At 41.4% G+C, this 13,221-nt stretch overlaps 1 protein-coding gene across 3 annotated transcripts in view; it reads left to right on the top strand.

The window, feature by feature from the left end:
* The window catches only part of USF3 (upstream transcription factor family member 3), a 117,829-nt gene that overhangs the window by 61,944 nt on the left and 42,664 nt on the right, over positions 1 to 13,221 (top strand). For all 3 annotated transcript variants that reach the window (XM_077823053.1, XM_077823044.1, XM_077823036.1), the window contains exon 5: positions 3,395 to 3,477. In XM_077823053.1, the coding sequence (XP_077679179.1) occupies positions 3,395 to 3,477 (83 nt within the window). The remainder of the gene's footprint in view (positions 1 to 3,394; positions 3,478 to 13,221) is intronic.

The following is a 13,221-nucleotide window of genomic DNA, read 5'->3' as shown; positions in this document are numbered from 1 at the left end:
GGTCATTACACAAAGTAAAACTATTTCCCCATGTTTATTCCACCCCCCACTGTTCCTTAGACGTTCTTGTCAATTGCTGGAAATGGCCCACCTTGATTATCACTACAAAAGCCCCCCGTCCCCCCACTCTCCTGCTGGTAATATCTCACCTTAAGTGATCACTCTCGTTACAGTAAAAAGAAAAGGAGTACTTGTGGCACCTTAGAGACTAACAAATTTATTTGCGCGTAAGCTTTAAAGCATAAGCTTTATTTGAGCACAAGTCTCTAAGGTGCCACAAGTACTCCTTTTCTTTTTGCGAATACAGACTAACACAGCTGCTACTCTGAAACCTGTCGTTTTGTACAAAGTATGCCTTGTGAGGTATCATTTGAGAAATCATGATCTGCTGAACATTACTACCCTGTTGAATTATATGTATTATCACTGTATATGGAGTTATGAGATTTTGCTATATGGCTATTATTGAAATATGTTGTGAGTCTAGGAGACACCCACAACTAGCTCTGCAGTGGCAACAAGGGAGGTGGCCCACACCCAGGCTGGTGTTAAGTGACCACCACCAGCCACTGACCAGCAGGGGAATTGTAAGCAAGAGATTTACAATTCAATAAGAGACAGTTTCTCAAGCTCCACACAATGGGGATTGTTTACCTCCGTGACTCAGCAAGGTTTCAGGACATGTGATGCTAGACTCCATGTTTAGGTCAGTATTTTTCCAGGTACAGGAACTGAGAGTATAAAATAATGAACAGTAGCATCATGAGACCACCTCTCTCTTCCCCCATCTCAACACCCGGAAATAAGATCTTTTGGAAGAAAAAGAGAAGCCTTCATGAACTGGGGGGAAGGGATGGTCCCAGCTAGAATGCTTTCTAGCTAGCATGAACTGTGAACTGAATTCTGCCTGCAATATCCAGTAGTATGAGAAAAATTGCTTGATTCAAATCTTGCTTGGTCTGATATTTCTAATGTAATCAACTCTGACCACTATGCCTAACACGTAAAATCTATCTTTCTGTAGTTAATACTCTTATTTTAATGTTTTATCTTTACCAATGAGTTTGTCTAGGGATCATTGTGACTCCTTAACTCTCCAGCCTGGGGAATCTGCTCAGATTACAAAGCCTGGTGCATGTCCACTATCCTTTGATGCAGTGGCAAACTAATTAATGAGCTTGCACTGTTCAAGAGAAAGTTTTGAGCAGTGTAATATGGTACATTTCTGGGCTGCAAGGCTAAGAGCTGGGGGGATTTGCTGTTGTCTCCACCATGTATATTTCTTGAGTGGCTTAGAGAGCATTCATGCAACTTAGCTGGGTGTGGCCCTGCATGTTGTTAATTGACTGACCACAGCACCTGGAAGGGTTTGCTGCTTGTCATTAGCAAAGCATTGTGAGAGACAGCCCAGGCTGGAGAGTTAAGGAGTCACAATGATCCCACAGTTTCAGGTTGTATCCCAGGGGGTGTCACAATAAGGTACATAGTTAATATTATATTATAATTAAATAGCTTCTAGAATATATGCCTGCAATATCTGCTTTCTGAATAAGAAATTATACTATGGAAAATCAGTCTATTTGTTTTGATCTGCAGTAATCTGTTGTTCATTTTATAGGTCTTTTATCTCTTTGAGGATCTACTTTTTTTTGCATTCACTGTTTATAAAGGATAGTCTTTTGTTGTTAAGGTATTGGACTGGGACTCAGGAGATCAGGGCTTAGCTCTGCTGCAGATGTGCTGTGTGACCTTGGGCAAGTCACTTAGGTCCCAGTTCAGCAACGTACTTTATGGAAATACTCATGTGTTTAAACTTAGGCGCATGGTTAAGTACCTTGCTGAACTAGTGCCTATGACTCCCTGTACCTCAGTTCCCCATCTGTAAAATAAGAATAATAATACTTTTTCTCCCACCATTTGTCTGCTCTGATTAGATTGTAAGCTGTTCAGGGCAGGGGCTGCCTCTTACTATCTGTTAGTACAGGATTTTTTTTTAGCATAATTTGGCCCCAGACTGGAGACCTTTAGCCACTACTGTAATACAAATTGTAAAAATGCTCTATGGACTTGTGTCAGTAGTTACTGATATGCTGAAACTATAAATGCAATTTTTTAAAAAACGTGAATTGACTCATCTTAAATGGATGTGGTAGAACTAATACATTGTTCCACTTGTAGTAAATATGCATATCTGTAGCTAAACCTGCCTACATATATGTTCTTGTTCTTCTCCCCCACCTCCACTGTAAGGTGGCCTGTTATAAGAAACGTAAGCAGATGCTGATTCCTGCCAAATGGAGGCATGCTGGCCTGCCACTTGGGTATGTGAGTGGATTCTGGTTGTTGATTTGCCAGCTGAAAGAACTGTGGAACATGTCATGTCAGCAACTCATTCACTCTCTTTGGAAAAAAGCTGTTATTCCAATTGTCAACTTTGATCTGAGTAACGGACCAAAACATCTCCGGAATCAGCTGCAAAAGCAGCTGCTCAACCATGCTACCATGTGGATGAACAACATTTGAAGGCATCTGATTGCATTTGGAGGGGGGAGAGGCTAATAAGCTTTGAAAAGGTCAAGCTCAAAAGCCATGTGAGTTTGCATAGCTGCACTTAGTGAATTTTTAACCACAGTTGTCATGATTAAGGTGTTGCACGGAGACTAACGATGTCACAAGGGGACTAAAACTAATTCAGGCTTTTCTTCTCTTCTCCCAAAAGAGCCATAAAGTGGAAACATTTTCATAAAATATTTTCTTGGTGAGTCCTTCACTGCCCCTCATAGCTAGACCCTGCAGTAACCATAACTAGAAGATGGTAAAAATGTATGGTTGATGCTCCACACACCCAAAGCCTGAACCATGTTCTCTGTGTTCTGTTGCACCCAACAGCATATAGAATTGGTGCTTCAGCTTAGAAAATCAGAGCCATTTCTTGTTTGGGGGCTGAGAACTGGAGTGGGAGACCAGGGTTTCATTCCGCACTCTGCAACTAGTTCTTTGTGCGTCTGTGTGCCAATTAATTTGCCCAACTGTGAAATGGAAATAATGATTACTACCCAACTTCGAGATGCTTATTCGACCTTTGAAACCCTCAGCTGAAAAGCATTATAAAAATATGAAGTGTTGTTATATATGTCACTGCTTTCACAGAGTGTTTCTGATGATCCTCACCTTTTAAAATAGCCCCTTCTCTGTCACAGCCCTCAAACTCCATTGAGTGAGAACTCAACAGTTGAAGAGTTTTTTTAGAGCTAATTCTTGGTGCTAAACTGCCTAGTAGGGGTTGTGATAAGCATAAAGTAATACATTTATGAGTGCACACATTGGTGCCAGGTGTGTAGTTGGTGTGTTGGTCTGAGTAGCCCAATGACAATGCATTTTATTTTTTACCTAGTGGAGAGACATCGAAAGAAGAAGATCAATGCTGGGATAAACCGAATTGGAGAGCTCATTCCATGTTCCCCAGCACTTAAGCAAGTAAGTGGACATTTAAATGTGCACAGCTATCTCCCAAATGGTGTTCATTTGGTCTTGGTTCTTAGCAGCTGTAAATACATAGGGATACTTCTTGCTTCAGACTTTATGCTGGAGGCCCAATGAGGTTTGATACACTCAAGAAAACCTGGATGAAAATCTTATTTACAAAGTTATCTGTGATGGAAATGCCCTTGGAAATGACAGGACAATTTGAATGCAGTTCTTTGAAACTTGAATCTCCCAGCTGACTTGGAATTCAGTATCACTCTGAAGGAGTGGTCTGGGTTTGACACATGAAAGACATTCTCTTCCATCAGGTGTCCTAGTTCATATATTCGACTCTTTGGAGCAGATATTTTTGAAAAGCCTTTGCCCAGCTAGCAGTAGTGACCCTGCACTGGCAACATGAATTCAAGGACTGTGAGAATGGAGGGAGCAGGCTATGTAGAATCAGCTGCAGAAGGGTTATGATTGTTTGTTTTTTTCTCATTTAAACATGTAACTTTGGAAGCTGGTTTGCTTGCCTATACTCTTCTAGTCAGATTGGTTGTACCTACTTAGGAGTTGATTCACAATTCCCAGAAGCTCTAGTTGTTAGACTGTTTTCCTATTGACACTACTAAGTGTATTCTGTCATGATGCTCTTTCATGCAAAAGTGAAGAAAGTTATAGACTGTGAGAGAGGAGTTTTCTGTTGACTCTTCTTCCCCGTGCCTGCCCCTTTCATGTTTTCACTCAGTATCCTGCTATATGATGCAAATGCAATTCTATATATGTTTATTTTTTAGTCTTTTATTTAAATGGTCGTGAAGTAGTTTATTGTGTTAAATAATAATGGTGAAGGGAAACAAAGAAGTCTAGGTAAGGGGAAAAGTGTTTGTGTGAGATATGAAATGATATAGATAGTTGATGAGGCAGAGATATTATAGGAGGTTTTTCAAGGTGGCACATACTACAGAGAAGAAGGTTGTTCTTGTACATGTCTCTATGGTACGATGGTACGTGCTCCACTGTACGATGTGCACATGCCCATGCATTCTCAATCAGAGACTGCAAAATAGTGTCAATGGGCCTGTGTCTCCGCAAACACTATGCCTCATGCTCCCAACAAGGGCTTATAGAGAGGTGCAAACCTACCTACCTACTCAATGCCTTCTCAACTGCCTGCTACTTGAGATGGAAAGTTCTTCTGTCTGCTGTATTCAGCTTCCTGCCTTCACTTTGTGAATTCTTTACCTTATTTATTTGTTTGTATTTGTAGTTTCTTTTCATTACTTATTTTCACATGGCACCAACACTGTTGAGGAGGTGGGAGGGCTCCTTACCCTCTTCTTCTTGGATCTTTTGTTTGTGTCAGTCCACAATTTGTTAGGCACTGAACCCCGGGATTTAAGACATGAGACTTGCTACAGGTCCTTTTCTCACACTGATGGACACTGCAGCTGTCTGTGATGTTTGGGGGCTCCCCAAACCCTTCTAAATACAAAGTTTGTCAGGGTTTCAAAGGCAAATCCAAGAAAGAAAGGGAGACTAGACTTAACCTCCTTTTAATGGAATGTGCCCTAGCTCTGAAGGGGTCTGCTTTGCCCCACTGTACATTGGCCTCTACATCACAGACCACCTTGGTCCTGTTTGTTGCCTTGCCTTCAGCCCCACACCGTAAAACTCTAAAGAAGAGGAAACATATCTCTCCAAGAAAGGAAATGAAGAAAAGGGTTAGATGAGCCCATAAGATCTACTCTTCAGAGACTTCTCATCCCTCTAAGAGTACTGTAGAGGCTCTGACCGAGTCTGATACGGAGGCATCGGTATCGAGGAAGAAGCCCCGTTCAGGCATACCTACCACCAAAGCAACTCACAGTGGCATCGTCTGACACCTTGCGACACTGCAAGACAGGGCTTTGGAGCGGAGCCCGGAGCTGGAGCGCGGAGCAGTGGACCTGCAGGTTTTTGCCGGGAGCTGGAGCAGAGCCAGAGCACAGAAAATCTTGACTGTTCCACTGCTCCTTTTTTTTTTTTTTTTCTTTCTTTCATTTTCAATCCAGAATGAATGGTATTTAGCAAGAAAGTCCTAAAGGTGCCAAAAAGTTTCAGATTGTATAACAATTGATATTAACATCTACTTTACCACTTTACGTAATATGTCACAGTTATTCTCACTTCGGCCAAAATCAAGATTTAATGTACAGATACAAAATTATAAAGCTTTTGGAGATATGTTTTATTAAAGAATCAGATAATTATCAGACATCCAGCAACACTGCAGACTGCTCCCACCCTTGTGCCAAGGTTAGGCGAGTACGTACTCGCATAGATTAGTTAGATTAGTATGTGTTGATACTTCTTTTGTAAGGGTTGATCAACGAGACGCGCTGAGTGCTGCGATTACGGAAAAGTGTGATGCAAGACACAACGTTTAAGATATCACAAACAGGTATATTGCAAAAAAAATAATGTTTTTGTTTATGGACATATTAAGATATCGCCAGAAATATTAACCACTTATGCTCATTTCTCACACAGGCTCCCGTTACTGGTACATTTGTTCTTTTGTACATGCTCCCATATCGCTCTGGTGGACTTATTTTATATGTCATCTGTTCAACGGTCTTTTGGTAGCGTTGTTTGTAATTTTAAATTTACTGAAAAAGTCGCGTGCAGCAGGCATATAAATATACAATAAACATTTTTGCATAAATTAAGAGTGATTTTTGTGATATATCCAGAGTGATTGGAAAATGTCCAACACAACTTTGGGGGTGAATCCTTAGGTCATTTTAAGAAAAAAACATTTCTGTGAACACATGTCCTAAAATTCTTCCTAAGGGAGCGACAGTCCCTTCAAGGAAGTGATGAAAAGTTAATTTCTGATTAATATCTCAAAAACGCTTTAATATTAAAGTAATTAAATTGTCTGTGTCTTAGCTTTAGTATGTGCTACCATATTACATTATCCAAAATTATTTAAACCATAGGCGTACCGAACTGGCGGTTGGTCATTTTTATTTCATATTTCAAGAAAGGCTTGTCATCGACTGCCCCTGGCTACGAGCAGTAATATTATGTTCCATAATAAGTGAATAATTTTTGGTTATTATTTATTATTATGTTTAAAATGTATGGTTCCAAAGTTGAAAAATAAGTAACAAGTAAAATTGTTTGTACCATTCTAGGCATCTAAGCAGATTAAAATTTTAAAACAGTTTTCTCAGAAATGGTCAATTATACAAAATAAATGAAGAGTACCATTTTAATTCATGTTTTAGCATTAAATCATATTCCAGGGTCGGCTCTGTTAAATAGTCGAAGATTTAAAAATTATTAAATAAAATTGGCCCAGTCCCCCCAGTTCACAACACCTGTAGTTTAAATAATTTTATTTGAATAATGTTGTATGATAGAATGTTGGAAATAAACTTTAACAGGAAAGCTTTCCCATTAAAGTTTATTTTCAAACTTGTAACATGTAGCCTCATTACTTCCCAACAATTGATGTTGTAGAACAGCGATAGCACATACTAATGCTATGGCAAATACCAAATTTCATTGCTATATCTACATTAAAGTCTTTCTGAGATATTAATTAAAAACTTGGAAAATATTTCAAATATTTTTACCACAAAGTTTCATGAGAAAAATTAACTTGCAGTTTATAAATAAAAATTTATATTATGTATATTAAAATCCTTCTTACTTCATTAAAACTGGAAGAAACATGTTAAAATATTAATATACTTTAATAATAATTTTGTGTAAAAAGAAAATGTGATCACTTTTGTCCAGAAAATCCAAAATAAATTTGAAGTACCTTAAGTGGTTAAAATATCACAAGCAGGTACGTTATAAAAAAATGTAATGCTTTTGTTCATTGCTTTTCGAAGATCATAACAAGAAACATTTGGATGTGGTAGCAGCACAAGAAGATTTGGCCATGGCTTCAAGAAAAAAATCAAATCTGCACCCCATGATTGATAGCCGATTTATGGAAAAGGATCTCAACAACAGCTTTACTTTTGAATTTGAAAAGCCCAAATTGGGGCTTTTGGGAAAAGCAAAGAAGAAATCGGCAATGTGCAAGGTGGCAAAGGAAGTGAATGGCGAGCTCAAAACATGTAGCTTCAAGACAAGTGAAGCAAGTGCCGTGAAAAGTTTCAACCTTTGGTGGCATGTAAAATGTAACCATCCTGAAAACTATGCGGCTCTGGTTATAAAAAAGGTCCAGGAAGATGAGGCAAAACAGAAAGCTGACGCAGCTAAATGACATTCATCTGGCTCTTTGAAAACTCCTGGACAAGATTTTTTTGTAGAGCTTCATCTGAAAAGAAACCCAAAATTGAGCAAACAAAACTTGACTCATATTTGAAGTCCTCAAAGGTTACAGTCACCATAGATGCCAATAATTTCCGTGAAAGGCTGATGGAAATGGTTTGCTTGAGTTCAACACTGCTCACTACCTTTAGGCTAAAGAACAAAGGATTCAAAAAAATTGCAGGTGAAATGGGTCGGCAGCTTGGTGTTTCAATGAGGCACGATGCGGTTTGTCATTTAGTTGTCAGCTCAGCTGAGTCTGGTCACGAAAAGCTCAAGAAAGCTTTGGAGCAAAAATTGTGCTACCTGAAAATGGATGCGGCAACCCGTGGAAACAGAAATTTCCTTGCAGTCAATACTCAGTACTACGAAGAAGGAAAAGATAAAGCTGCGGTAAAAACCTTGGACATAATCAACACTGAAGGGCGTCACAATTCTTCGTATGTGAAAAGTCAAGTAAAAGCTATTTTAGAAAAATTTGGGATCAGTGAAATGCAAGTACAGAGCATCTGCGTTGACAACGCAGCAAACATGACGTGTGCTGTCAAAAATTTCAGGGAGGACAATGAAACCATTTCTACCTCTGAGAACAGGGATATGGACAGTACTGAAGCTATTTTGTCTGATGAAGGAACTAAAGGAATGGATGAAATCAAACTCAACATAGATGCTGCTGCGCAATGGGTTAATGACCCTAGCCTCATACTTCCAACTTGGCTTCATGAGGACAACTCAAAAGTCCAACTGACAAGGTGTGGAATTCACACTCTTCAGTTGGCAATCTGGGATGGACTGAACAAAGAACATGCGAAGAAATTACTGGCAAAAATGCGACAAGTCGTTCTCAAACTACGAACCCCAAGTATTGGAAGTGTTCTGCTTGATCTACAAGAGGTAACTCGATCATTGGATACTGTGACTCACTGGGGTTCAACAGCTACGATGATTGATCGGCTTCTCGTTTTTCAATCTTACTGTGAACAAGTGGTTGCTGCTAGAACAAGAGAACTCAATTTAACAAAAGCTGAATGGGACGAAGTGAAGAACCTGTGAGACCTCTTGGCAAAGCCAAACCAAACTGTGAATCTTCAAGCTGTCGATGTAACCCCAGGAGTTTTAATGCAGGAATGGCGAAAACTGTCAAAATTCTTGCAAGAAAAGAGTGGACAAATTGCAGAAGGAATTCTATCCTCCATGCAGAAACGCGAAGAGAAGCTTTTTGACAATAATCGTTTCCTTGCTGGAGTTCATGTTGACCCACTGTATTGGATTCTTCTTACCTCAAGGGGAATACCAAAGGCAAAGGAAGGGCTCCTTGATATTGCTTGATGACTCGAAAAACAAAATCTATTGCTACATTTGAACTTGGCGAAAGAGGTTGAAGAAAACGAAACACAACAAAAGGAGTCATCAACAATCGAATTTGCGGTTTCGGAAAGTTCACATCCTTCAGTAATAGCAGGCTGTTCTCAAACTTCTGTCTCCACTCTGAACTTGTTCGAACTTCCATCTCTGAGACGTCTTCAGCCATCACAGGGAAATGGAGATAATTCAAGTGCCAATTCTTCAGAAGATGACGCCTTCGAAAAGGAATTGGATAAACAAGAAAGACGCCAGCGAGTTTCTGCGATTCATAATTGTAATGAAGCATTATTCGAGAGAAACTTTCGGGAACATTGTGAGGTGATGGAGCCTATTGTTAGGCTAAAAGTTAAGTCTGTTTTTGAGGCCATTCATAGCTACCCACATCACATTCAGCCTGCCTGTAGAATTGGTTTGAGCATGCCAACAACTCAAGCTAGTATAGAGCGACTGTTTTCAGCTTTAAAGTTAATTTTAAATGATTTGCGGCAGGCTATGAAAGATGACTTGATTGCTACAATAATTTTTTACAGAGTGAATTATGAATGATTCTAGTTTGTATCATTGTTGATGACATTTAAATTGTTTTAAAAGTCTGAATAAAAATAATGTTTTTTCAAAATTACAGTATGCACTTTTTTATTTTGTTAAAAATTAATTTGAGTCGGAGTGCAGAACGGAGCTGGAGCAGTCACGATTGGTGCCAGAGCAGAGCTGGAGCGGAGCAATTCAAAAATTTGATTGCTCCAAATCCCTGCTGCAAGACACATTCATACCCCAGTAGTGGCCTCTCTCTCTATTTCTTAAAGGGGAGATGATACCACAGTCATATTGGTACCACAACAACCTTCATCTCACCAGGCAATACTGACCCAAACTTTGTGTGAAAACTATGAGAGTCGTCCATCTTCTTCCAGGTTCCTCTTTTCAGAGGATCTCATTATCTCTGATGAACCTGAGTCGCCAATACAGGGAAGGTCTACCAGTGCCACTGTGCTGGTACTGCTGCAAAAGCAACAAATTTAGATTTGCTTATGTCTCCAGCCTTTGGTACTGGTTAGGACATCAGAGGCTCCCCTCCTTAGCTCTGGAAAAGATTCATTAGACTTAGAGATCTTGGTACAGGGATCCATCCCAGGACCATTCTACCTTACCCACTCGAGTCCCTTTCATGAAGAGGATCTTAGGGGACCTCCTAAATATCACAGGCCCAGAGATTATGATTATCATTGGTGTCTCTTCATTATCGCCTCCCCCATGCAGTTACTGGACCCATGGGGCCACTAGCACGACCAGCTGCATTGGATGCCTAAAGAAAGCACCAGCACCCACCAATACCATACCAGACACCAGCACTTACAAACTGCCCTCCAGTACTGCACACATTGGTGTCACAGACTTCTCTGATACCAGACGATATACAGGAAGGGAAAGAATCTCAGGCTGAGGAAATCTCACCTCCATCTGTAAAGTCGTCGTCTTCTCCAGACAACGGAGTAATGCCACTACTGTGCTGCTTCACTGATGATATTAAGATCTTCTAGGACTGCATGAAAAGATTAGCAGACTGTCTTCAAATCCCACTAAAGCAGTGGTTCCCAAACTTTTTATCTCGCGACCCCGCCCTTACCCCTGCCCACACACACCCCACCCCACCCCAAGCCATAGTGCGGGGCTATGGCCAGTGCCACGGTCCTGGCCAGGGGCCGAGGCTGGAGCTGTTTGGCTGTTTTTTCTACTTTTTGTTTTATTTTGTTCACAACAAAAGTACTGCTGCTGCTTCAAATGGATTGTCCGAATGGGATTCCACTCCTGGTGCATACGTGCCCTCATACGCACAAGATTGGATTCTTTTTGGCTGGCGGTGTCCATTGGGGTTGCAACTGTGCCCTAGATGTCCTTGTACCCCCAGCATAAAGGGCAGAATGGGCCCAGTGATCAACCAGTTCCTTTTTACCATCCATGGCAGTGACACGGAACCTCTGCACTGTCCACTTATTCTGTGAAGTGTGCAATCTCTTATTAGGCTAGTCAGTAGTAACTAGTTAATATAGTTGGTGTAGTTAGTATAGTTACCAGGTTTTTTCTTTAATGCCTGTTGGCAAGCAAGCAAACATACAAAGAACCCCCCCAAAAAAATAATTTTTCTACTAGTTTATGGAATATCCCTGGTACAGGGACCTTAGGTACTGTGGCTGAAACAAAATCCGTGGCATTTAAAACTTTCCCCTTTTGTGAGGCTGCTATCCTGCTCAGTAATGGGCACTCTAAGTGCCTCTTTTGCTTCAGTAAGGAATAGACACCTGACAAATGCTCAATCTGTCGCTCCCTCTCCAAAAGGACACAGAAAGTGAGAGAGGCCTTCTTCAAGCTCTTTTTTACTGGAGTGCTTGATGAGAGCCCCTCCAGAGCCTAAGGTAAAAGATCCCACCAAGTCTGAATAGTTACTTTGGGCTAGTGCTCCTGTTAGCTGCAGCTCTACACTGAATTCCTGGGCTCATTGTTCATTGAAAGGATTGAACCCCTTGACTACTGAGTATGACAGCACAGTCAAGATCTCCTCCATCCATTCATCACCAGAAAGGGTTAGGAAGGAACATCGTTTCCAGGACAAACATAGATATAAGTCACTCGCTCTGATGCCTAGTAAAATAAGACAAAAGATGTCTCTGCCTCCACTCCTGTCCCTCAGTTGAAGGGCAGCTCATGGCCCAGATGGCAGACACTTTGGAGATTTCGAGGCATGTGAGTGCAAGAAAAAATCCCTCAAATTACTGGACATTCTGCACTCTTCTACACTCTGGGAGGTTTGCCATGCCTATCAATGAGGGGTTTTTGGAACTGGCTGCGGTTCTGTTGCAGTCCCTAGCACCCTTGGCATCCCATGAAAGCTGATAGACGTAATCCAGTTCCACCTAAGGAGTTGAATATTTTTACAACCACCCAGTCCTGGGATCATGGGCAGTGGCAGCAGTGCACAAAAGACCAAAACACCAAGGGCCACCTCTAAAGATGATTCCAAGAGAGAAGGACCTTAAAAATCCTGACCTGCTTGGCAGAAAGATCTACTGTTCTGTTAGTCTCCAGATGCATATTTCTGTCAAAATGTGACTCTTTGAGTAAGGATGAGGTGGTATAATTCATAGAGAAGCTTCCACGGGAACATAGGGAGGAGCTAATTTCTCTGGTTTCTGAAGGACAGTTTGTGGCCCAAACATCTCTTCAGGCTACTCTAGATGCCTCTGATGCTGTGGCACATTCATTAGCCACTTCCATAACTATGCGCAGAGCTTCATAGCTCCAATCTTCTGGAAAACTCAAGGAGGTGCAAACAACCATTGACGACATCCTGCTCAAAGGCTCTGAACTATTTAAAGTGCAAACTGATGAACTTCTTCCTTTATTACAGGATTTGAGAGCCGCTTTCCGCTCACTGGGCATACTCACCAACCCTAAGGAGGAAGCAGGATAGACCCCAAAGTTTTGCCAAACAGAGACCCACTACCTCTTATTGTTATAGTCTGCAGAGACTGTAACAGAGGTCTCCAGCCTCTTCTTCCCCTGCGACACACTCTCTGTGTCTACCTCACAGCAGCAGGTTTGATGCCACTATAGACTGGTGATCACAACCATGTCAAGACTGATGCTGCCAGGGATCAGACCAGCAAGAAACAACTGCTGGCCTGCTCACTGACTAACTGTGCTGCTAGGCAACGAATACTGCCTTACAATGTTGTTGAGTGGCCAGAGCCACTGATTGGCTTATAAGCCTGTCCCCCACAGCAGGTCAGTGGCTGCTCAGCATATACCATGCCCGCAGCTGCGCTTGCCTTTGCTCCAGTCCCTGCTCCAGCCTGCTTCCAGTCCCTGCTCCTGCTCTGCTCCCCTCTGGCTTCAGCTCTCAGTTCTGCTTCTGGCTTACAACTCCAGTTGACCTTCTTGTTCCGGCATTCTGATTCTGTCTCTCTGGTTCTGATCTCTGGCTTATACTCTGATTTACCCCCGCTCCTCTCCCCACAGCTTTGGCATTTGATTTCTGTCCCTTGGTACTGACCCAGCTCGTTTCTTGGATTC

This window comes from Eretmochelys imbricata, chromosome 1 (assembly GCF_965152235.1).
Source record: "Eretmochelys imbricata isolate rEreImb1 chromosome 1, rEreImb1.hap1, whole genome shotgun sequence".
Classification (NCBI taxonomy): domain Eukaryota; kingdom Metazoa; phylum Chordata; order Testudines; family Cheloniidae; genus Eretmochelys; species Eretmochelys imbricata.
Note: the sequence above shows the minus strand (reverse complement) of the source record. Positions and strands in the feature narration are given on the sequence as shown.